This window comes from Pollicipes pollicipes, unplaced genomic scaffold (assembly GCF_011947565.3).
Source record: "Pollicipes pollicipes isolate AB1234 unplaced genomic scaffold, Ppol_2.1 Scaffold_5724;HRSCAF=6776_pilon_pilon_pilon, whole genome shotgun sequence".
NCBI classification, from domain to species: domain Eukaryota; kingdom Metazoa; phylum Arthropoda; class Thecostraca; order Pollicipedomorpha; family Pollicipedidae; genus Pollicipes; species Pollicipes pollicipes.
The window spans coordinates 21,740,524-21,766,109 of NW_023596746.1; the positions used below are offsets into that span (position 1 = coordinate 21,740,524).

The 25,586-nt window shown below is 64.4% G+C and overlaps 1 protein-coding gene across 1 annotated transcript; it reads right to left on the reverse strand.

Annotated features, from left to right (window-relative positions):
- Positions 1–1,668: 1,668 nt before the first annotated feature.
- LOC119102809 (SH3 domain-containing kinase-binding protein 1) lies at positions 1,669–25,586 on the reverse strand. The gene is made up of 11 exons (XM_037226261.1): positions 25,568–25,586; positions 23,401–23,555; positions 15,663–15,753; positions 12,528–12,661; positions 9,670–9,775; positions 8,400–8,587; positions 7,146–7,296; positions 6,139–6,248; positions 5,676–5,725; positions 2,948–3,143; positions 1,669–2,489 (listed from the first exon to the last, which is right to left on the reverse strand). The coding sequence occupies exons 1-11, from the start codon at positions 25,584–25,586 to the stop codon at positions 2,325–2,327; spliced, it is 1,365 nt and encodes a 454-aa protein (XP_037082156.1). The 3' UTR covers positions 1,669–2,324.

Genomic DNA, 25,586 nt, shown 5'->3' on the forward strand with positions numbered 1-25,586 from the left:
CACAGCTCGGTTATGTATTGGTTACAGCGCCTGCCGTCCGATCTGCCCACCCGCGGCGAGGGGTTCGAGTCACTTTAAATGCTCGCTATTTGCTATTGATAGGTATGGCTTGCGGTCGTAATCAGCGGTCACGCTAAAGGTTAGGCGACGTTGAGTGGTGACTACCAAATTCTGCCGTTGACCTGTAATGGCACGGTCTGATGGAAGGTGTCAGGCCCATGGACATCGATTTCCCAAAATGATTGGGGGGGGGGGGGGGTCAGGATCTTGAAAGTCGCTGTAAAGGCGACCGGTGCGAAATACTAATCGGATTTCAGGGGGCGAATCCAGAGTAGGGAGGGGGCGGAGTCATGTCCCCTTGGGCCCCATAGCCGGTCGACATAATCATACCCATTCATTTTTCATCATTGAGGGTTCCCGATAGAATATTAAAATTCGGCGTGATGCGCGCCCACCGAGCTTCGGGCCTTAAGACTCATCCTGGCCGAGGTTCTTTTAGTTACGTCGGGTGAAACCCACTCCCATCCTGGTTACGCTATGTTGAGTATATAGAACCGTCCCAAGAAAATGTTGCCGATTAAATCCCTGGTGGAACGCTGCATGCAAGGAATAACGGGCATATTCCTTGTCATGAACGAAAGTCAATAGCATCTGGCCGCAAGGCTTGATTTGTGTTCAAAGGTTTTAGCATGACTTGCAAAACACGCAAGAGCAATTTTACTGTCAAAAGCCTCGCCCTCCTTTGACACCGCACGCCTCCGTTATGAGGCGTGACGTCCTGCACACCCCTTCTGTGCGTATCGGATTTTCTGGACATGTGCAACGTAATTTTCTGACGGCCCCACATTTTCACCGGCAAGCAGCAATTTTTCACGGGAGGGGGACGTGCTCTGATGTTCGCCTTGAATACGTCCCCGTCCAAATGCATCACCATGTCATTAAAGCACCTATCGCAAGTGATGGGTACTGCTATCACCATCCCCTCGCGTGAAATCGTGATTGCATGGCGCTAAACTTGTGCAGTTGTCACGGTAAGTTACAATGTCACGCGCCGTGCGTCGGAGCAGCCGAAGTGCCTGTGTGTCTGTACTGTAACGGACGGGGCAGCAAGCGAATAACAATGTGATGAAATGATCGCTGCTGGCAGCTGTCACGCACGGTGGACACGGCCTAGCAAAAAAACGAACAAAAAACACTGCATTCTGAACCGATTGGACGCGTGGGTGCTACCCACTACTTCTAGGCATGTGTGATCCCGAACTGACTTTCCAGTCGCCAAACGCCTGCTTCAGTGAGTTGAGCGGACGTAACGGGCGCAAATGCCACAAAACGTGAATGCGGCAAGCTTGGAGGTTGAGATGCGTGCTGGGTGTGGGATATCCGACTGCATGTGTTATGACCACAACTGTTCTAACAGGGGAGATGGCTGCGTCACTGATGCACGCCAGGCGAACAGCACAGAACGCTGCATCCCAACACCCCGCGCTGAAAGCGGGGATATATAGTGTCAGTCTGATCAACAGACAGGCTATGTAGACGTGGCATGCTGATAAGGGCTTCACTTTTGATAAGCGTATTTGACGATTTGATGAGTGACATTTGATGGGCAAGATTTCAGCCACATCCCAGTGAGACTCCTCAGCCCGAATGCGCAACAAAACACGCTCCGAAGTTCCATAAAAATGTAATCGCCTACTCAGAAAATACAGCGCCATGATTTAGCACGAGGAGCCCGGTCTCATTGCTGCGACATGCAAAGTAAAAAGCCGCGAGAATGAGCACAATCAGCCCGCAATGGCAACAACACGTGACGCGGCCCCAACAGAATTCCACCTATTGCGGGCATAGTGAACACAGGCACACGCGCGCGCGCCTCGAACGATTCGCGGCTCTCGCAACAGAACGGAACAGGAATCACGCAAACAAGATCACCACACGTTACGCGGGGCGCGAGCCGATCTGGGCGCGGGAACGTTCCATATCACATCAGCAGACTTCACACGGTGGTCTATGATTTAAAAGCATGGGCACTTGGCGGCGGGCGGCGGCGCAGCGCCGCTCGACCGGGCGGCGGACTGGGCCCGCGCCCGCGACGGTCGCATGAGACTGCAAACGCGGGCGCGCCGCCTCGCAATCAGGTCTCGCAAGCGGTGAACGACTGATCCCACTCTACATCGCCTCATATATTATATAGTATAACGCTATGGATTTACTCGCTCGCGCCCCCCTCTAGGCTACAGACGGGGATTTGACGGCGCGCCGGCGGTTTGGCAACTGGGAACGAACAGGGACGGCCGGTGCCGACGCGGGACGCGGTCGCGCCGCTACACGGTGAAGTTCATGTCCTTGACGAGCTTGTCCAGCCGGTCGAGCTGCACCTGCATGACCAGCCGCGACTTCTTCTCGGCGTCCAGCTCGTCCAGCACCGTTCGCATCCGCTTGGTGTAGTCGGCTCGCAGGGCGGTCAGCGCCTCCGAGAACTGGCGCGCCTGGCGACCCCGACGCCGACCGTCACAACTCGGGCCGGCCCGCGCGGCGAGGCGCAAACGGACGAGGCCACTCACGCACGTGCGGGGAGACGGAACGCGAGCGTAAGGAGTCGCACGCTGCACACCTGAACTCGAAGGTCAGCATTCATATATGGACTGCTGTGACGCGGGATTGCCAGACACATGCATGCAATGTATGAACTTGAGCGCCTCGAGTCGCAAACAGACTGCTGCTTGCCGGCCTTACAATCCACACACGGAATGTTCGAGTTCGAGCTCACGAGTCACATACAAGGATCGACAAGAGGACAAGGATTGTCAGGCCCAGCTCCCCTGGAGTCACATAAGAACAATCAAACCTTTGTTCACCGCAATCGGACACACGGGGACCGCGCAGCGAGATGAACAACTGCGGACACCGGCGGCGCCCACCGACGGCGTCCGGCCCAGCGCCTCACCTGTTCGTTCAGCTGCTTCTGGAGCCGGCTGCACTCCTCATGCAGCTCTCGCGTGTCGGTCGGCCGGCCGGGCGGAGCGGCGACGGCCGCCGCCGCCGCCACTGACGCCGGCAGCGCGGGTCGGGCCGGAGCGGCGGCCGGCGCTGCCGCTTCCACCCGCCTTGGCGACGGGCACGCGGGCCGTCGGCTTCCGAGCCTTCACTGCAGGGACAGAGACGCGTCAGCGGACCGCCATGCAGCACGGAGCAGCGGCAACACGCAACACAACCTCCAAACGAACTGCCCCAAATGCAACCCCATTCAAGGGCGGTCAGGAAGCGGCCGCAGTACGAGCTTCAGGCCCACTCCACGCCGTCGGGAGCCGGAGCGCTGCGCTCACCCTCTGACGGCGGCTCGGGCCTGGCTGGCCGGCCGGGGGCGGCGGCCGGGGCGGCGGCAGCGTCAGCGGCGTCCGGCGCCGGCCGCGACTCGCCGGCCGCCTTCTCCTCGTCTGCAACAGAGCGCCGCGTCCGGTCAGCCGCCTCCGGCAATCGCACGGTGCAGGGGCTCGCCCCGGCCGTGCTGCCGGCGGCCTCCGCGCTCGGACGCCGTCGTGCCGCCCGTTCCGGAGCGTCCGTCGGGCGCCTCGCAAGCCTCGCCGACATGCGGCGGCCGTCCGCGGCCGGCGGCGCCGACCCGCGACTCCCGCCGCGGCGCGCACACCACCACCCGGGCCCCAATCGCAGCCACCTACCCCGGTCGCTGGCGCTCGTGAGCCCGTCCGGAGTCGCACCTTTGGGTCGCGGCGCCGGCTGCTTTTTGCTGTGGGCGCGCTGCAGCTCACGCATCCAGGGCGGCGGCGCGGCGGAGGCGGGACCGGCCTCCGCCGCCGGCTCCGTCGTCTGCTGCTCCATCTTATCGTCATCGGTCTCCACTAGCGGCGCAGAAACACGGGCTCTACAAGCGGCCACCACAGGCACGGCGCCGCCGCTCGGGCCAGGCCGGCGGTCGCGCAAGAGGCCACCGCCTGGCGGCGTGCGTAGGGAGACAGGCAACGAATGGGGGCAACGGCCAAACTCGAGCATAAGTGAGCAGGCAGCCAGTGAGCAAGCAGCTACGCGGGTCGGCGACTTGTGCTCCAGCCGGAATGTGCACACATCTACAGCACGATACATGCATCCTGAGCTACATATTCAATAAAGCACCGCATGCCGCGTTGACAGAAGTACAAGCAGCTGAGAGCTATCCACCTTCGACAACAGCCACACAACGCAGCAGCAGCGTTACAGCGCGCGGAGCCGACCAGCGGCAGTCAGTCGGGAGCCGGTACGAGTGGGAACGCCCGCCCGGTTTAGCAATCATCCTTTCCGGCAAGATCACCCGGAAGCTCAATCTTATGAGCTTTACTGGTTGTCCCAGAACGAGAACGTAATAACCGCATACGTGACGTGCGTCGCATGCGCCGGTTTTCAGACACTAAAAAATCAAGTGGCAGTACTGGACACCCTGTGACTCACATTAGGCAGCTTGGCTTGATTATTGCACAAGTCACGCAACTGGTGCCGTTTACAACTAATTTCAAACTGCGATGCTGCTTTGATGATCCCGTGTTGGGGAGATGGAAGCTCTCCCAAGTTCGGGGATGGGGGCAATAGACATTTTTTTGTCATTTCTTTCTAAACAACGTACATAGTGTCAATGCTAAGCTGCCAGCACATTGGGGGGGGGGGGTTAAGCCTCCCATCTTCCGCCCCTAAGTTGTGGTCAAACGCCACAACAAAACCCGGACTCAAACAGCGATTATCGCAGTGTACGCAGAGACCACACAAACCCGGACTCAAACAGCGATTATCGCAGTATCGCAGAGGAGAGAGTTCCGTGGCCGTGACGATCTTTCTAACGACCGATAGAGACAGGGAGAGAACATGACAGATGACATCAGTTGTGGCAATTACGCTGCCTTCGGTGCCTGCTGCCGTCTGAGTCGCATGACCCTGGACTCCAGTGCGGTATTCGCGTCAGCATGCACAGACGTGCGCCACACATAACATCCGCGGACCACCCTCGGCGACGGGCGCGAGAGCCGGAACCCACCTAGCCGCGAGATTGCGCTTGTTCTGGGCGCGCTTGCAGCTCCTTCATCCAGGGCGGCGCGGCCGGCGCCGTGGGCGAAGCGACCGGCGCGCCGTCGCGCTCGGCCGAGCCGTTCACCAGCTCCGGCTCCTGGCGGCGAGGCGCGAGAGCCGGGTCAGCGGCCGCGCTCACCGCGCCCACTCCGCCGCAGCGGACGCGGCGCTTGCGACCGCGCGACACGGGAGGGGCGGCGCTAACGCCCACGGAGCGACGCAGGAGTAGCGGCGCTCTCACCCACGGAGCGACACGGGAGGAGCGGCGCTCTCACCCGCGGAGCCACACGGGAGGAGCGGAGCTCACACTCACAGAACGTGCGGGACAGACGTACATTCATGAGGCTGTTCTGACACCGATCTCAGCGGGCGGGCAAGAGGAGACGACGGCCTCACCCACCATCCGCGCCATCGGTCACCGGCTGTGGGCGGGGCGGGCCGGCGGCCCGCCCCGTCCTGCGGCGGCCGGCTGGGCGGGCGGCAGCCGCGTACCGACACACGGGCATGCGGCGGGCGGCCGCGTACCGACACACGGGCATGCGGGCGCCCGGACGGACAGCCTCGGCCCCCACCCGCCCGGGACCGATGGCGGCACCCGAACAAACCGACCATGTACCTCTGACACAGGCGTCTCCACGGGCGTCGAGGGAGACGGCGAGTTCTGTGGCGACATCTGTGGAGGGCACAGGCACACTAAGCTGCGAGCGATCGAGTCGGAACGCTGCCCCGCGCGGCGGGACAACACGCAGTGCAATCTACAAAAGCGACTTTCGGCAGAATTGCTATGTGCTGCTAGGCTACAGAGCTGAGAGTGAGCGATACGAGGTGTAGGCTGAGACTGGTCGCCAACAAGCGAGTCGGGCACGCAACCATCAATCGGTGCAGCTAGCAAAACACGCCGTGCAGCGTCGGGCAGAGCCATGTGCTGGTGCACAGCCATCGACATTCACAATCTACCACACATAGTGTGCAGGGGTGCCCAAACTTTGTGAGCTTGTCTCCGACCCATCGTGCTGAGCCGGGTCACTGTCCGCCGCGTCCGGGGGTCTCCGGGGGCAGGTGCGGTGCTCGCGCCGGCCAACTCACGCTCTCCCGGACGAAGATGCTGGAGGGGGGCCGGCGGCCGGGCGCGCGCGCGCGGTCGGCCGTGATGTGCGTCAGTCGATCAGCGCCCCGCTCCACGGCGTCGAACTCCTCTGCGGGTCGGGCGCCGGCCGTCAGCGCGAGGCCGCACAGACGGCCGACAGCGAGGCCGAGGCGCTCGTCACGCGCGGCGCGGACACCCCGCCGCCGCCAGCGACGCTCACGGGCAGCTGGCCCGGCTCAGTGACAACTCTCGAGAAAATCGATCATCGCTTTCGCGCCAGGCGTACGCTATAAAAAGGAACGCATGCGAAGACGTTGGCCTATCATTACGATAAGACGCCGGCTACGACCAGCGGCGTCCTCATCAAGTGCCGCGCCACACCCGCCTCACCTAGACTCGTGTCCCCGTCGGGCTTCCCCGCCTTCTTGGCGCCGTCGGTGACGCTGGTCGGCGCGGCGGCCGGCGGCGCCGCCACCTCTGTTTGGACATGCGTGTTAGTGGGCTCAGAATGGGGCGTGTTAGTGGGCGGCGGGACGGCCGGTTTTGGAGCGGGCGGCGGCGGGGAGCTGGGCTTAGCCGACTGCTTGAACGCCGTGGCCGGCGGTGTCGACTCGCGGGAAGCGTGGTTGGGGGAGGTCGGCTTGGGCGGGGGCGTCTTCGGGAGGGCGGGGGGTGGCGCCGACGCGCCGGGGTCGGGTTTCGCGCTGGCCGGGGGCGGGGAGGGGGCTGCGGATGGCTGCGGCGGCGCCGTGGACGGCAGGGGAGGGGGCGACATGGCTGGCACGCGACCCGCCTCTCCGGGAGACTCTGAAACGTCGGCACGCATCAGCCGGCACAGATACACGGCGCGACGACTCACACCGCGACACCAGGAAACATCCGCGCTGTGGAGGACCTGCCCGCCTCACCACCTGCCCCGTGCATAATGCATACCGCACCGAGCGCAGCTGGATCCACCGGCTTCGTGACTCATGACTAGTGATTCTCCCTGCCGGCCACTACTGACCGGTGGCGGGCCGACCGGCGGCCGACGGCTGAGGTAGCGACGGCGCCCGCTTAGGCCCGGCCGGCTCGGCGCTGCCCGGCCTGTCCGTGGCCTGTGGCGCCTCCGGCTTGGTGAGCGGCTTGGACGGCGGCTTGTCGGGCCGGGCCGGCTTCTGCGGGCGACAGAGGGGACGCGTGACTGGCGCGTGCGACACGTCCGCACGCGCGCGCACCGCAGCCGGCGCAGGCCCGGTCAAGGTGAGCCGATCGGCGTCAGAACACGGTCCATCGATCACTGCAGCCGCAGCCTCAGCGTCGCAGCTCAGTCACAAAGGGTTCACAGCGAACTGGACACACTGGACGCAGTAGACTGGGAGTACTGCAGCGGCGGTCATTAAAACCAGCGCAATGGGTGATTTAGATACCATCATCTTAACAGTACTTCGAACCGTAACTGGCTTTGCAGTCCCAAACCTCACACCTTACTCCCACTCGTTGTCAGAGCAAACTCCTACCCAAGAGCGGATAAAACATTACCACCGTTGACAACGTTAACTACTACCACTGAACCACCGCTAAGTCGTTCGCGCTATTCGCAGCTGAGCATGTTTTGGAGCCGTTAACAGCCGATTTCATGAGAAGGCGACGTCATTCCCCTCCCCTCCCCCCCCCCCCCCCCCCTCCACAGCCGCGCCGACTGGGTCCGGAGCCGGATGCGACCCGGCGCCGCGCCTCTAGCGTCCCCGCCCCCCGCCCACCCAGCTAGCCCAGGACGGCGCGGGGGTGCGTGCGGCGGCCCGGGTGGCCCGCTGACTCACTGACTCTGAGTCAGCTCATGCACCGGGTGTCTCCGGCCGGCATCGACTCGGGGCGAACCCACTCCGTGGTTGGCACGCTGTAGGAAGCCCATTGTTTTTTAGCGCGCGGCGTTCCAGGCAAATACCGGCTGGCGGCAAATACCCGCCATAGGTCGCTGCGCTGATACGAGCTCGCACGGCGGATGTGCTGGGACACAAATCAGCCGCCGTTGGCACAGACGGCGTACAATCAACAGTGAACGCCGGAAGGTCAACTGGGCGTGTTGGGGGCGACCACAGGCTTGGACGAGTCTGAAGCCTTGACTGCAGCGGCTGAAAACACAATGACAGTGACAAAATGGCTTGTCCAAACAGCACTGAGTTGTGTCAGAATTTTACCCACGTTGCTCACTGCGCCGGTGCTTTTAGACTGAAGCGGCTTAGTCCCTCAAACCCCCGGCGGCCGCCCGAGAGCCCACCTCCGCCGTCGAGATGACCTCCACGAAGTTGTCGGGGAAGACGCCGACCTTCCCGGCCAGCTCGCCGCGCCACCAGCCCTTGTCCTCGCTCTCCTTGGACACGATGGTGACGACGTCGCCCTCCTTCAGCGTCAGCTCGTCCTCATTCTGGCGCTGGTAGGCGAACAGCGCGCGGCACAGCTCCTTCACTGGGACACACGGCGGGCGGCACGGTCACGCGGCGCTCGACGGTCTCCCGTCGCTGGGAGCTCAGCACGGAGAACGGTCCCACACGGCGTCGGACACCGCTCCTTCACTGAGCCACAAAACACGGGAGCGGGAACATCGAACCCAGATCGTCCCTCTAGTGACGATGGAACAAGGTCACACAGCTCCAGCCATCGTTACAGACACTCACTGGCCAGCTCACGATGCGGTCAAATTAATCCGCGACACACCTCACCCCAGTCAAACCCTCACTGCGCGCGACCAACGCCTCCGCTCCACGCGTTCGTCAGTATGTTTGCGTAAGCCGGCACGACACCGCGTGAAAAACACTGTTTATTTACGGCAGTTGTACTAGGACTTCAGTCGCCACCGAGACCACTCATCGCCTTCTCCTCGGAGACAAGGTCAGCGTCACCGTCCAGCTACGGGCGCGCCAGTTCCCCCGCGGTGTATGCCGTGATGTCAAGCGTGGGGGCGGTGGGGTGCAGGGCGGGGGGGGGGGGGGGCGAGCGACCGGAAACAGCTGGCGGCGAGCGGCGGATGCCAGGATGTGGCCGCCAGACGACTCACAGCACAGGAGTGATCTGTACAGGGCGGAAGCAGAGCACGGCGTCTCGTCGCTGGCCCACCGTTGGGCTCTCACGACCCGGGCGCAGGCTCTGCCTGACCAGTGGCCCTGGGACGGGCTTCCTGACCAGCGATCCAGGGACGGGCTCTGCCTGATCAGTAACCCAGAGACGGGCTCCCAAATCAGCGACCCGAGGACGGGCTCCCCGACCAGTGACCCATGGACGGACTCCCAAATCAGCGACCCGGGGACGGGCTCTGCGTGACCAGTGACCCGGGAACGGGCTCCCTGATCAGCGACCCACGGACGGAGTCCCTGACCAGTGACCCAGGGACGGGCTCCTGACGTGGCGCCACCGAGCGTCCCCGCCCCGGCGGCTGCCCTGACCTGGTTTGGGCGGCAGCTGCGGGGCCGGGGTGTCGGTGGCCGCTGCCGCGGCCGGATCGGGCGGCCGGGGCAGCTGCGGTCGCGTCCTCCCCTCTCGCAGGATGTCGCCCAAGCCGCCGCTGTTCTTCAACGGTTTCGGCTTGATCTCCTGCACGGGTTCCGTGTCGGCAGCCGGCGCCAGCTCCTCCACGAAGTTCGACGGGAACACTCCCACCTGGCGGTCGAACGCGGCGTCAGAGGGTCACCCTCCGCACAGTGACGTCACCTGCGACGCGCACCGCACGGCGAGTGCGACAACGCGAGGCCTCAATCAATCACAGGCAGCCGAAGCGGCCGCCGCGGGCCGCTGCAACGCTTCCAAGGTACCGCCGCTACCTTGTCAGCGCGGGAAAGACCGCAACAGGCGCTGCGATACGTCGCCAGCGTTGCATGGTTCGGGCCACAGCACGCACGCCGCGGCCGGGCGCGAGCCCGGAGCGGCGGCGCGACAGCGTGTCCAGCGCGGCCGACCCAAGGTCACTGGCAGCGCCGCCGGCCGCCCGCGCCGGGCCGACCCCCGCGGCCGGCAGGCAGACGGGGTCGGCCCGATCCGGCCTCTGCAGTCGCTGAGATCCACGGCGGCGCGGAAAGAATCCCACACCGGTGCCGGACGGCAGACCACGTGACCCGTCACCAGTGCTCCGCGCCGGACCACATGATCCGATGACTGCAGCGCTGCGCGTGGGGGCACGTGACTCGCGACGCGCGCTGAGCGCCAACCACGTGACCCGGCGGCCAGCGCTGTGGGGTGGAGCACGTGACCAGCCGCTCCTGTGCGCCGGCCGGCCCGTTGAGTCACTGGCCAGCCGAGCCAGGCCTGCCTCCAGTCAATCCATACCGCGGCGGCCCGACCGGCTACGAGAGGGAGGGGCTCTGGAGGCTCTGTCGCCGGCGGCACCGGCAGCGCGGCGCCTACAAGACCGCCCACGCCCCGCATCGCCAGCACCCAGCCACCCGCCGCGGTGTGGAGACTGCCCACTGCCCGGCAGCGGCAGCAAGCCATTGCCCCACGGTGGCGACTACTGGGGCCAGGTGTCACCAATTTGGCTAGAGATTAAATGAGATTTAATCTGAGATTTCCCCAAATGAGATTTTGTCCTTTCCAATTTGGCTAGCAGCATACAAGTTCTGTTTAATCATGCAAAACATACTTCCGTGCCACGCTGTCTCCCCGCTCAGCTTTCAGTTTGGTCGCCTCCCCCTCTAGACCAGCCCCGACCGTCCCCAGTCACCGAGGCGTGATTACACCCACGACTGCGCCGCCAGACCTGGGCGGTCCTGCGCTGCCGGCGCCACCTCAGAGTGCTTCACAGCATCCGCAACGCCCCGACCCACCGCTCGCCGCCTGCTGAGGAGGGGGGGGGGGGGGGGGCGACGGCGCCGCGCCGCACGAGCCCGGCCCACGCCAGACGGTCCGGGCTGCGCAACGGCCGGCCGGCCGCCCGCGTCACCGCTCAGTCATGCGGAAAACACGACGCTCTCAACACCGGGCAACGGCCTTGGACAAGTTTCCCGACAGCCAGGTATATTAGGTTTCGTTGCGGTGTGCTTGTCCCCGTGGTGTGTCTGAGGACGACTGCTGGGCACCGGTCGCGGTGTGCATGCTGCTCTGGTCACGCATCTCTGGCGAGTCTGGCGTGGCCTGGCGTGGCCGCGAGGCTGATTTGGGACAAACACGCGACTAAAGTAAACAATGCGGTACGTGTGTCCGCGATTTTCTCGCTTCACACTTGCTCGCTATGACTCCTTGCTCTCTGACTGTTATCTTGTTTCGCCCTCCATCGGACTCTGAGACTCAGCGAAAAGCCTATAGTTTTACGGGATCTCAGCGAGGCATCAGGAACCAAGGATTAAATCATTGTTCGGACTACCGTTCTCGCTTAGTGTGTCAGTGTGTCAGTTTGGGCCAGTACACTCTGCGGCCGTTGTCAGGCAATGAGGAGTCCTTACGGTTAGATCAGTTGACAGAACACTGGACTTACAATCAAGAAGCCGCGGGGTTCGAATCCCAGCAATTCCTGGGATCAGAACAGGAATTCTCGAAAGAGAGCATGACCGTTGTGACGCAAAGCTGGTCCATGGCCAAGCATCATTCGCTGCCAACCAGCATCACATCAAGACCCCGTAACACGTCAAGACGACTGGAGAATTTCCTCAACGAAACGTTGCGTAACTAGTACATCAGACGAGGACGATAGTTCAGACAAAACACCTATGTTTCAGCTTCGGACGTGTTATTCCAATATCTGGAATGTAAACATTGGTTGTTTTCATTGGCGCGGTATGAAAATTGCGCAACAAACCAGCCCGGCATGCTGCATCTGGCTACCGTTAGGGTTGCAAAACCCAAACAGAGCACCAGAACCACGGCTGCAAGGTCAGCGTGGTCCCGGGGAACCAAACGAAGCGTTCATTTGGTTTTTGACCGTAAGACTACGCGAACACTGGCCTGGTAAACAGCCATTAGCCCTGCCGTTGTCTGCCACGCTGAGCACCGCCGCCACCCGCGCACTACACACGAACACGGCATGACTCGGCCCAATGCGCCCAGACACCTGGCAAAAAAGCCGCCCGTGCAGACGGACGACCGGTTCGCCCGCTCAGGACGGCCGCCCCTGTCATCCCGGCGCGACGAACCGGACCGCGCGCCGTCGCCAGCCTGGATCCGGCAGGGCCGAGCGCGGACGAGCCGCTGCAGGAGCGCTGGGCGCCCACCGACTTGGCGCGCGCCGACTCCTGAGTTATCTTGCGCTATCAAGGTTGATCACTCCGGCGTGAGACAACATATTCTTACGAACGTTTGGGAAGCTGTGATAAATTACACAATATCCAAATGAACAGCTACCGGCTACAAAGGAACCATTTGACACCCAGTCGCCGGCCAGCCAGCCGCCGCCGGCCAGCCGCCGGCGCCGGCGCACTCTCACCTTGCCGTTCAGCGAGCCCTTCCACCAGCCGGGCTCCACCTCCTCCAGCACGTCGATGATGTCGTGCAGCTTGAGGCCCAGCTCGTCGGCCTTCTCGGGGCTGTAGCTGAAGAGGGCGCGACAGCGCCGGCGGCCTGTCGACGGAGGGCGGAGGGCGCCGCGTCAGCCGCCGCCCGCCGGGCCCGGGGCAGGTGACGCAACACGCCTGCGTCGCGCGAGGCGCTCCCGGGAGCGAGATGACCCTGTTTGTTATTGCCTCGTGCGATGCATATTTTCCTGGCGGATTATTGCGTCATCGTCTTGCATTAGGTCGCGAAAGCACTGCTACACGGCCACGGGCGCTAGCCGTCGGGCCCGGTGTCGCTGCCACAGAACGCTTACAGTGATAGCTATCTAATCGACGCGAATACTGATGGGGCTAGCACGACACAATCTAATCGTCCGCACACCGTCACGCTCTGGATGGCCAACACGCCTCGGGATATCGGCAGCACGCCGGAGACACTCACACCGGCGCCTCCGATAGACAAACTGACGGAGACCAGACACGGGAACTGACGGGAAACCGGATTGCGGGCAGAGATCGCGACGACAAGCTGACGGAGCCGAGGCCGTGACACTGCGGCGGAACAGGTGATATGGCCGGCCTGACGGACGGACCGAGCTCGGAGTGCCGGAGCCCGAGCCTGTGAGGCAGCACCGGCGGCCGGGGTAGCGTCTGGAGCGGCGGCGTCGGCGGAGCCGCGCGGCCGCCCTGCCCACCGCCGGCCGCCAGTATGGCGTGACATGGCCCATGGGGTAACCACACGACCGGGCCCACCGACAGCGGCAATGTCCGACGACGCCCGACGGCCCGCCAGTCGGCGTCGGGCAAGCTTCCATGGCACGCTATGTGATGCGCAACCCTTCGGCGTATCGACGTCAGGGTCGCTGTGGTGCTCCCAAACTTCCGACGCTTGGCAAAGAGCACTCCAAATGAGCTCAGCCTACTCCACTGAGAGGTAGGAGAGACCCGATAAGCCGCCCAGAGCGCGAAGCACGAGGTCGCGACGCGGTGGATTCTCCAGTGTCAATACGGAAAATTACAGAAAAGGTGGGGCGAAACGCTCAGTCAATACATCAAGCCTGACGGTGGGGCGGTGAGAGCACGGTGACCGCAGCGCGTCTGTCAAGCGCTGACGCTCCCCTCCCCAGTCGCCAAACAGCGCAGCATGCCGGTGGCGGAGTACACAAAGGCGTCGCTCCGCGCCGCCGTCCGTCCAAAGGCTGTCCCGTTCCGTCGACACAGCGACGGGGGCAGGGGGGGGGGGAGCGGGGGGGGGGCGGGGTTCGACGGGACGGAGCGGCCTGGGGCGCGGCGCGGCGCGGCGGGACGGGACGGGACGGGAAGGGACGGGACGGGACGTGCGGACGGCGGCACAGCCGGCGAACGGCGCCGTCCGCGCGCGCCGACCGGCGTAGTCCCGCCCGCGCGATGGGGCCGCTCTGCCCGGAGAGGCGGCCTTGACGCCGCACCGGCGACGACAGGTCCGCGGCGGTACGGCGGCAGCACGCCGCCCGCCCGCCGCACAGACCACCGGCCCGACAGCCGGCCGGCCGCCACCGGTCGGCGCCACGCGTGACGAAACCGGCTGCACGAACACACCGATCAGCACTGGACGGCGCCAACGAGAGCCGGGGAATGTCGTGGGAGTCGGCTCTCGACGAAGCGCCAGCGTGACGGCCGTGTGCCGGCTCGACCGCAGAGGTGTTGCACGAGCCGGATTTATCCCCATTCTCCAGAGACGGCTCTCACTTCCTCGCTGCGCCAGCCACTTCTCTCCCCGCGAGGCCACGCCGCCCAACGCGAGCCAGGGTCGCCTCCCCCCCCCCCCCCTCGCCTCAGCTGCGGCGGTGTCCCGTGCCCGGCATGCAAATCTGCTCCGCCCCCCGCTGCTCGACGAAGCACGCGCTCCTCCCTAAGGTCTGGAGGTGCGGCCGGGCTGGGCTGGGCCGGGCTGGGCCGGGCTGGGACGGGGTGGGCTGGGCTGGGCTGGTCCAGGCTGGGCCGGAGCTGGGCCGGGGCCGGGCCGGGGCCGGGCCGGGGCCGCAGCGGATCGTTCGCCGTCACCATCCGTACACGACATTGGGTCACGCGGCCGCCGCCATGACGTCATCCGCCGCACCCCGCGTCGCGACGTCACAGGCGACGCCGGCGGCGGCGGCGCTACATACCTGTACTGGTCATGGCGTAGGTCCGGCCGTCGATCTCGCCTCACGCACTGACGCCGCTCGAACCACTGGCACGGGCGGCGGCCGCTGACGCACCACCACACGCACGTCCGCCGCGGCGCGCGTCGGCTCGGGCGGGCGAGCACGCCGGACGCCGACCGCCGGTCGGTCGGTCGGTCGGTCGGTCGCGGAACTCGGCGCAGCTGAATTTCAGCGGCGCCCGGCCGGCGGGCGCGCCATCGATTTCACGTCGGGCGGCGGGTCAGCCGGGCGGCGGGCCGGGCCGGGGTCAGGGCCGTGCGTGCACTCGTCGCGGACGTGCCGGCCGCAGCGTGCGGCGCGTGTGTGGCGCCCGTCGCCCGCCCGATAGCGGCGCGGTGTATCGGCCGCCCGCTGGCGACGGCGGCCGATAACAGGCCGACACCGGGCGAGGCCGTACGGCGCGCGATTGCAGCGCGTTGCGGGAGCGCGACGCCCGCTCACCACGGCCGACTTCGGTCACCGTCCAAGGCCGGCTGGACGCGGCACGGCGGCGCGGCGCGTGTGCGGCCGCTGCGCGCGAGTAGCACTGGCCGCGCCACGGCGGCAGGGGCCGCGGCGCGGCGCGGCGCGGCTGGGTGGCGCGGCCGCATGCGACATCTCGCGGCCGGCGCGGCAGACGGGAGACGCGCTGGCCGCCGCAAGGTGGCGGACGGCGCCGGCCTCGCATGGTGCCGACGATAGAGCGCCCCTCCAAAACTAGCGAGGAAGGGTGGATGGAGGCTTAATCAGACGCCCCACGCGGTCGAGCCCAGTCTACAATAAGCTGTATGGCCATCGTCACAGCTCATCGGGGAGGGGGGGGGGGGGGGGGAGCGGGGCTGCCTCCGGCCACGAACAGCGGGACGAAATCGGCCGCCGCGTCCGGCGCCGGCCGAATCTCACCTGGCCGCTTGGTGACGCCGTTGGGCTTGAGCGAGCCGGTCGGCGGCTCGGCCGGCTTGGGTCGCGGCTTGGCCATGTCGCGGTGCACCATCTGAAACAGAGCGGCAGCGTCAGGTCAGCGGTCGGCTCGGGACGGGACGCGGCCACGCGTTCGGGCCGCCGCGCTTCAGCCACCGCAGTCGTGCCGCCTTCATAATCGATTTAAAAAAAGCATACAATCAACAGTTATGCGAAATAAGTTGATATCAGAGTCCTTGCTAAACATGGCTCCTTGCGAAGACCAGGGCACTACACCTCGCCACCAGCACCAGCTCAACGGCACCTTGTGCGGACAGATTTTAACGTGCCATGCGGGGTATAATGGCCCGGCCGCCCCGGGCCAGCACGATCCCCGGGCGGTTGCCCACTGACTGACATCCACGCGTCAAACAGCGCGATGCCTGGGGCGCCAATCCACATGTCTGCCACAGGGTTGCCAGCAGGGGCAGCACCACCGGGTGGGCAGCATGAGCAGCCACCCACCCTGCAGTCAGACACGGTCGCCCATCACATCATTTTTTGAGAGGTTACGCGGCGCGCGCTGTTGCGCAGCCAATAATGGAGCACCAACAACTGGACACCCTATCTCGAAATTCCGGGAGGCTCATCCACAGCCTTGTGTGTGATGTACGCGATACGCGGCAACGACGCGGTCAGCAGGTCCGGCCATGACCCCTAACGTAACGCTGCATTGATGGAGAGGAGGTCCCAGCTATGGACAGCCGGACGTGGTCAGGGGTTATCGTGCTGCAGGCAGCGGCTCTCATGACCGAGTAGATGCCGGAATTATCTTGATTTTAATTAGGAATTATCTTGAGAGACTGAGAGGTCAGATAAAACAGGAGGCTTGTCTCGTGACTGAGAGCAGGAGACCTGTATCATGACCGAGAGCAGGAGACCTGTATCATGACGGAGAGCAGGAGACCTGCATCATGACGGAGAGCAGGAGACCTGTATCATGACAGAGAGCAGGAGACCTGTATCATGACCGAGAGCAGGAGACCTGTATCATGACCGAGAGCAGGAGACCTGTATCATGACCGAGAGCAGGAGACCTGTATCATGACCGAGAGCAGGAGACCTGCATCATAACCGAGAGCAGGAACCTGTATCATGACCGAGAGCAGGAGACCTGTATCATGACCGAGAGCAGGAGACCTGTATCATGACCGAGAGCAGGAGACTTGTATCATGACCGAGAGCAGGAGACCTGCATCATGACCGAGAGCAGGAGACCTGTATAATGACCGATCGCAGGGGACCTGTATCATGGCCGAGAGCAGGAGACCTGCATCATGACCGACAGCAGGAGACCTGCATCATGACCGACATCAGGAGACCTGTATGATGACCGAGAGCAGGACACCTGCATCATGACCGACAGCAGGTCACAACTCTGTGCATCAGACGGTTGGGTGATAGATGATGATGATTGGGGCTCAAGGGCGTGCCGAGAGGTGGCCTCTAAGGAATGGATCTGGCGTGATGGGGAGCCAAGGGACGGCGCGAGGCTCCATGATGACGGAGAGAAAGCTCCCACGATGACCTAGCTACATTTGAGACGGCTGGGGTTCATGTTACGACGGAATGCCTCCAGTGGCAGGGCTGGCCAAAGCTGAGATATGTTCAGATGTGTGTTTCAGCTGAGTAAAACAAGCGTGAACGTTCGTGTGTTGTTGACCGGAAGTGTGCCATTACGAACAATGATTACGTAAATGAGTGTTTGTACAATGAGAAGTTTTTGTGCGCTGTACACTACACAAATATGTGCCGTCTTACAGGGCCACACTCGGCCGTGCCTCAACATGTATGCACGATGTGGGAATGCTCCACATTTGATAATCCACAAGCAATCACCGGAGAAGATAAAATAAGGCAACTTACAATCATCGGTATATTTATAAGTGGAAAAGACTGCAAGACAAGACGATCTCTCTGTTTGGTTAATGCGCTCCTCAATACGTCAGTTCTTCGTGAAGTCATCGGACCTTACACAACATTGATTAGGAACAAATTGACGGCCGTTGTATCTGAAAATCGTTCTCAAGAACGCCAGATATGAACGACTCGACAATTATATTTTTCTTGGTCTTGATCATCACATGGTTAACGGAATGGCAGGATTTGAATGACGTTATTATGGCATTATGGATGCCTGTGTGATCTTGAAACACTCCGAAAAAGCATCCCCATTTTCGCGGGCGTGTATCTTAGAAACTAGAGGGGTTTGGGTCTTAAGACGGGCAAAGTTGTGAACTCCACCGAATGATCTTCGAGATCGCTATTCCAGTTCGAAGACCCATACAAATATGGAACACTTCCTTTAATCAAGCAATAAGCGCGGCTTTGGTATGCGGCAAGGTTTAGAAAAAGCGACATTTGCCCTCAAATGGTTATGTAAACCACAAGATGCCAAGCCACAATAAAAGGATGCCGATCGTTAAAAAAACGTTGGATTTCCCTCGCCATGACTTCGAGTCCGAGACCAAGTCTTCTTCTGACCACGAGGATGTACGTTACATGATTGCTAGCAGATCCGTGCAGTAGCTCAGGCAAAGCCCCAATGCCACAATAATTCGTAACACACGCGTGTTGCTTGTTTTTTATGGAACTATAAGCAAATTGGTGCTGCGCTGAGGTCGTAGAAACTGATGGTCCTGGAATGTGCTCTCCCATTTTTGTCCAGCCAGTGAAGGGACAGTAGTGCGCTCAGAGGCCCCTTAACTGCGGTGAGTCCACTCTGTGGGAAATGTCCACCGCGGGAACGGCATACGGTGCCCATCCTCCAAACCCCCTAACCGTCGCGGCGTCGCCCCTGCGCCCCACAAAGAGCGTGGCGCGAAGTACACCTACCATGGCTTCCAATGTGTGATAAGTCGTAATGTATAAGTTGTATTCTAGCGGCACGGTGTCCCAATGAGGGGGTCTGTGTGCGCACCCGCCGATCAGTTCGCGACGTCGCCTCTGGCGCCAGATGTCCGGCGTCCTGCCAGCCTAGCTACGGCGACGGCCTCGCGCCGGTACAGACTGACGTCGGCGGATGGGAGCGTCTCGGCGGGCGGCGGGCGGCGCCCAGCACGCCCCCCCCCCCCCCCCCCCCCGACCGAGAAAGCCCAGCTTAGCCACCAGTTAGTGTTTCCCAGTGTGCCGCCGTCGGGAGCGCCGGCGGGCCGCCGCTCCCCGGCCGGCTGTCGCGTCGGCCGGCGGCCCGAGCTCGCCCGCCGACGGCGCCGGGCGCCCGCCGTCAGCGCGCGGCGCTGCTCCGTCACAGCTGGGCGGCGGCGACAATCGACCGCGGGACTAGAGACGACTGGACCGGCGGCGCCCGTGGCGCTGTGTAAACGGCCTCACGCCACGGGACCGGCCTCACGCCGCCGGACCGGCCCCACGCCACGGGACCGGCCTCACGCCGCGGGGCCAGCCTCACGCCGCGGTGCCAGCCTCATGCCACGGGACCGGCCTCACGCCGCGGTGCCAGCCTCAGGCCGCGGGACCGGCCCCACGCCGCAGGACCGGCCGCAGCTGAGCAAGGTCGGCCGACGGTCTGCCTCAGTCGGTCTGGCTTCGGAGGATGGGTGATCCGAGTCCACACAGCAGACCGGAACGCGGCGGCGATGCACTGCTCCGACAGACTCCGTCCAACAGCGTCGGGACTTCTTCCCCGTTCGTCATCCGCCCAGCTGACTTTCTCCGGCGAGCCTGATTGGGAACACTGCGACTTGCACGCGCCTGCATTGTTTGCTCGAACTTGCGCGGGCTACTTTCCGACGTTCGCAGCCACAAACTCCCACGGCACGTCCCAGGGAGGGGCCGTAATCCCTCAGATCAGCGGCTGGAGAGGCAGGCCATCATCGTGACGGATAAACCCCGGATAACGGGGAGCGGCACCGCAGCAGTCAAACCCCACGCTGCCCATAATCCCATCACGGACAGCATACGATGTCCATTGGGGACGGACATCATGTCCAGCCCTGAGCCGCTGCCCCTGCACAGACCGCGCTCCGAGCGGCAGCGCGTCGGGTGACTGAAGCCGGCGGCCGGCGGCGGACGCGACAGTTCGATCGCTCGGCCGACGGCGCCCGTTTCCGGGCACCAGATCGACCGGGGCACGGCGCCGCCCTTGTGAGCGCCCGCTTCCGCCGGCCGGCAAACAGCGCGGGCCGGCCAGCCGGTCCGCCGCGCGCGCGGCCCGATCGGCAAACAGCTCGGTCGCTAATGACCCGCGGAATTCGGCCCGCGGTCCGCCGCGCCGGGTGACGGCGTTCCCTGTGCCGGCGACGTCCGCTCGGCTCCGGAGGTCACAGACACCTGACCCCGCACGCGGCGCCAGCCTGGACCGATGGTGTCTCGGGCTTGGTGCGAAGGGACGGGGTAAAGCGGGCGTCCTCAGGCGCATCACTGCGCGTACATAGCTCACGCACTGAACTGAGCAGCACCCAAAATCAGCGTGGGAAAGGCCAAGCTGGGGAATGCTAGCAGCGCGGTGGTTTCACTAGGCGGAAGGGAAACCAGAGGTGCGGGGTTCAATTCCCAGCGGCGTCCGCGCTTCCTGCCAGGATAGGTAGTGAACGCCACAGAGCGTCAGATACGGAGTGCGTCGTAAAGCCCCAATGACAACAACGACCAACCGTGAGCACAGTCATGTCACATCATTAGTTGACGCGACATGACTGACCCCTGCCCCATGACGAAAGCCGCAGCACAATCGGAAATGGACCAGCGCCGCCGCAGACCACGACCGAAGGCGGGGTGGCGCCAACTCAGGCCGTACCGCCTCCGCGCCGTCCGGTGCCAGACCCTGGGCCGGGCGCCGCAGCGGCGACGCCGCCGGCAGGAAGTGGCCGCCCAGCGGTGCAGCGGCGGTTACGGCGGCCGCGCCGGAGCCGCACACGCGGCGCGGCGCGGCGGGCAGGGGGCGGCGCCGCGCCTCCTGCGCGTCAGCCCCACATCCGGCGGCGGAGGCAGCGGCGGCGCTGCACCTGCCCCCTCGGCCCGACGCCGGCGCGCACTCACCTCGGCTAGCAGGTCCATGCGTGCGGCGGCGCGGCGCAGCCCGGCGCCGGCGCCACCTGGACGCCGAGTGGCGTCGCCGGCCGGCCGGCACGCTAACGATCGCCGGTCCGGCCGCGGCCGGCGCACGCGCTCGCCCCGGCCGGCCGGACGGCCCGGCCGCGCCCCGGGCCCATGGCGCCGCCCCGCCCCGCCCGCCCCACCCCGCCGAAAAACTGGCCGCCGGCGCGCCCATCGCATGGTCGGCGGCGAGATGGGCCAGGTCAGGAGGGTAGGCTGGGAGCGGGGCGGGTCAGGAGAGCAGGAGGTCAGCAGCGGACCGGGCCGGGAGCTATGGGGGGGGGGGGGGGTCAGGAGCGGGCCGGGGCGTGAGAGACGGGGTCGGGAGCGGGCCGGGGCGGCGCAGGCCCGGACAGGCGGAGGCCGCGTCTGCAGTTCACCGCGCGTGCGTCCATGTTCTTAAGTACCGCCAACTAATCCCATTAGTTTCACTTACGCTAAGCGTGCCACTTCAGCGATTACCGAAGTACTTAACAATTTTAGTCGCGAACAGCGGTCGAGACGACAGAACGCGGTTTCTCGAGGCTGAAAGGGCAACGCCATTCATCGGTCAAGGCCCGTATGTATGTTTTGGTTTGAACTCAATAAACTTCACGTCAAAGCACCAGGAGACAGCGCGGTTTAAGGATGCCGCACAGTTCACAGCAAAGCATATCTCCAGTGTCCACGACATGAGAGCAACGGTTCTTGGCTGTAAAATTAACTACAAGAGGGTCGCATGAGCGCAGGTGAGCATCCTACCATGCCCTTGCAAGGCTTTGATGGGTAGATCCATCAGGGCCAGAGAGTAGCAGCGCCCGGGTCATTCGAATCAGGCCGCCCGTGTGATCGCATGACCTTTGTGACCCGCCTCTGCGCAATGTGCAGTCGCCCAGCGCTCGTTAGGGCGCCACTTTCTGCGCAGAAGCCGGCGTGAGCCAATAAATTCTTCCGGGCATGCGATCGTTACAACTCGCAAATGCTCAGCAGGTCCATCATTAGGAAACCACATCGTCGACCTGTTCAGTTCTCAGGACTCATGATGGAACGCGCGGACGGGAACTGTCAGCGGCAAAGCGAGGGTTGAGGGTGACCAAAGGTCAGTATGGTGTGATAGCAAACCTGCGGCGTCGCGAAGGCAATGCAGTGGCGGACGAGCCCGCTTAAGCCCAGATAACTGCTTCTGAACTGTAAGCTCACAAAGCACGTTACTTTCACGCCATGCTGTGTCGAGCCAGCATCAACATTTCGACCAGGCTTCGCAAGTATTCCCAAGCGCCGAAAGTCCTATTAGCAAGTCCGGGTGCGTGGCAAGTCGGAAAGTCCCGGCACCGACGACCAGCAACGTCCGGTGCCCAGCCAGAACCGCTGCCGTCCTGCCAGCTGCACCCCAGCGTCCCGCGACACAGACTCCGGCCGCGCCGCGGCCGCGCGGCAGTTCGTCAGGACGGAACGGCTGGCGCCGAGGCCCGACCGTCAGGGCGGCACGGCTGGCGCCGAGGTCCGACCGTCAGGACGGGGCGGCCAGCGCCGAGGCCCGACCGTCAGGACGGGACGGTCGGCGCCGAGGTCCGGCCGAGCGGCGTTCGTCCCGGCCGACGGCTCGGCGTCGCCGAGCGCGGCCGTCGGCAGGTGGCGCCGTGCGCGGCTAAACAAAGGTCCGGAAGCGGCAGCCCGCTGACCCAGATCGCGACTGGGCCGTACGCCGCCGCGTCGGCCCGCGGGGCTGGCCGCCGCCTCGGCAGGGCACACACGGGCGGCGGCGCACGCCTCCGCCGCGGGCGCGCGCCTCCGCCGCGGTCGCGCGGCGAATCCGTGTCGATCCGCGCCGGTGACGCGTGACCGGAGGGCGCGCCGCCGGACGATCAGACCGTCGCCGAGTGACGCAAGACCCGCGGGTGGCGTCGCCGGTCGCCGCACCTCCCACGCCCGTGACGTCCACTACTGACCCGGCGCCCCGTCCGCCGTGTCCCGCGCTCGCCGACGCCGGCCGCCCGGCGCCTCAGGCGCTGCCGCGACACCCGGCCCCGTCAGCGGCGGGCGAGACGCCGTCGACTCCGCTCGCAGTAACACCGATCCAGCTCACAGGGCCGCCGTGCCACGGTGTGTGGGGACGGACAGCCGCGGCCTCTGCAGCAGCCGACAGCTCCTGACCGCCGATAGTGCCCGCCCAGGCAGGTGGCGCATCGCCACCCCAGCTGGGAGGGCGTCACAGGCGTCACCCGGCCTCGGCCGCCCGCGCCGTGACGGTCCGTCACGGGCCGTCTCCTGACGCGTCCAGGTGCGGTGGTGTGCCGGCGCCGGCTGTTGTCCCACAGAGCCGGCCGGCCCACTGGCGGTCGGGCCCGGCCGGCGGCGCGGCATGCACACGCGAGCCGGCCGGGCACGGCGGGAAGCCAATGGTGCGGATAATTCTTTAGGCAGGCGCTCTTTGTTGCCCGACCTAATAAGCGTATCGGTAGCGCACGGACGGCAAAAAAAACCGTGGCCAGCTGCGCGTCTGTCCAACATTCATCGAACCTTTTTTGGTGACTCAGCGGCTACCCGCCATCGCCTTCGCCACATAACACATCCGCGCGTCGCGCGCCAAAGCGCCGGACCGGCCCGGCGTCGAGGGCAGACCCCGTCGGCCGCGCCCGGGCGGACCTACCCTGACGAAGTTGTCCGGGAAGACGCCGACCTTGCCGCGCAGCCGGCCGCGCATCCAGCCCGGCTCGGTGGGCGTGAGCTCGGTGACCATGTCGCCGACGCGGATCGTCAGCTCGTCAGCGTGCTGCGCCTCGTAGTCGTACTCCACCAGCGCCTCTGCAACAGGCGGGGGGGGGGGGGGGCGTCAGTCGCGCGGCGCCGGCAGGACACGGGTCGGTCTCAGGCCCCGGCCGGACGTAAGCCTCACCTCACCGCCAGCGACAGCGACACGTCCACCCGGCCAGCCACCGTGCTGCCGCGCCGCCACGGCGGCGCGTTACGTCCCCTCACACCAAAATGCTCCTGTATTATTTCTTACACGTTGAGGAAAATGTGACTCACAAGCGTTGGCTTATAAGGTCACACCAATGGAGAATGCTATACCGTTGTTTGAGCAACGGGAGCTTCCGGCTTCGGTGCGTGGCGCCATAAGGCATTATCATTACCATATAAATCACTTCTCCCCTCCCAAATGAGCACTACCATATTAATAACAGACGTGACATTAACTTAAGGCTGATAATAATGAGAGGCATGCCTAAAGTTAGATAAGGTACAATGTACATCACTACCGCGACCCCATAGAACAGCTGACATAGAACAACTTGTTTTCGGTATCATACTAAGCATAAGCTCACTAACGCGTCGCTTGGCGATCCAGTCACTTTAAGGCAGCCAAATACTTCATCATGTGATTGGTGACGAGCATGAGCGGGTCAACAACTAATGAGAGAAGGCTCCGCTTTTTGTGAGCGTATGGCTGTAACAATGCCGTTCACAATGGATGGCTTCGGTAGTTAGGCCGGGCAGAGGGCACCGAAATTCCCACCGACGCGCGCCCAGCCACGTCGGCCGTCCACTCGCGCCGCGCGCCAGCACTTTCGCCGGGAGTACCAGCGCGGTGCGGCCGCCGCCGCTTCCCACCGTTCGTCAGCGCGGCGAGAGGGCGGTCGCTAATTCCCGGTCCAAACACGGCTCCCCCGCGGCCGCCGACACCGACACCCGGCGGTGGCGGCGGCGGCGGCGTGGGAACGGCCGCCGGATAATCCCCTCCCTCGCCCGCTCCCTCCCCGGCCGACGGCCGCGCGCTGACGGGACGACATCGCGTAAACAAAGGAGCACTCGGCGGCGCTACAGCCCCATCCGCGTAACCCGCCCTGTTTACCGGCCGCCGAGCCGGCCAAACAGGGCCGTTGCGGCAGGCCGAACACGGCGCCTGCAGCAGCGGGCCACCCGGGCACGGGGCGGCGCAGAGGGCGCGTGACCGGGGCGGGTTTGGAGGCGGCGTGTGTCGCAGGTGATACAGCCGACGGGCATCACGATCGGCGGCGCCGGAACTGCCGGCGGTCACGGCACGCGCCGCCGGGCAGTGCGTGGCTGCACAGCCAGCGCCGTTATGGAATCGTTACGCCCACAGCGAGCACGTCACGCGCCCGCATCGGCTGGGACGGCCGGCGGCTGCCGCGTGGGGCCCGGCGGGCCGGCCGGCACTCGCCGCGGGTGACCTGCGCCGGGCCGCGCCGACGCCGGATGTGACGCCGCGGGTCGTGACACGTGACCGGTCAAGCAGGGCAGAGCGGCGCCGCGTGAGCGGCCAACCGGGGCGGCCCACGCGCCGCGGCCGCCCGGCCCGCGCCGCGGCGCAGGTATTCACCGCTCTCGCCGGGCCGTCTAATAGGGGCGTAAGGTGCGTCTGGTCCGGGTCAGACCGGCTCACAAACACGACAGCGAACAAATTGTCAGCGAGCAGGGCACGTGGTGCGGAGCGGTCGATGGCACCGGCACAGAGCATACATCGACGAAAAGCATCGGTGCCACCGACGCCGGCCGGCAAGCCGAGCTGAAGGCCGTCCAAGCCAGCCGAAGATTCGGCTGGCTTCACGACAAAACTGGGATTTCGTTCGGCCACAAGGGGGAACAAACGTCTTCAGAGGGTGTCATCAGTGCTTTGCCCAATCCTGCCCCACGTGTTCACCAGCCTCAGTTCCCAGTGGCACGCTCTCATACCCGTGAAACGCTCAGGAATCTGAGGCACCTAAAGCCCGACCTCGACAGCACCACCGGCCTTCCTCCGGTCGTCGATCGGTGCCGGCGGCCGGGCGGCGCAGGCCGCCGCAGCTCGTACTCACTGGAGGCCAGGAAGCCCAT

Excerpts from the sequence above, each read along its gene's own strand:
- LOC119102809 (XM_037226261.1), bottom strand. Across the intron at positions 15,754-23,400 it reads TCCCGGACAACTTCGTCAGG|ATGGTGCACCGCGACATGGC; the intron begins GTAGGTCCGCCC and ends GCTCTGTTTCAG. Across the intron at positions 8,588-9,669 it reads GAAGAACAGCGGCGGCTTGG|TGAAGGAGCTGTGCCGCGCG; the intron begins GCGACATCCTGC and ends CGTGTGTCCCAG.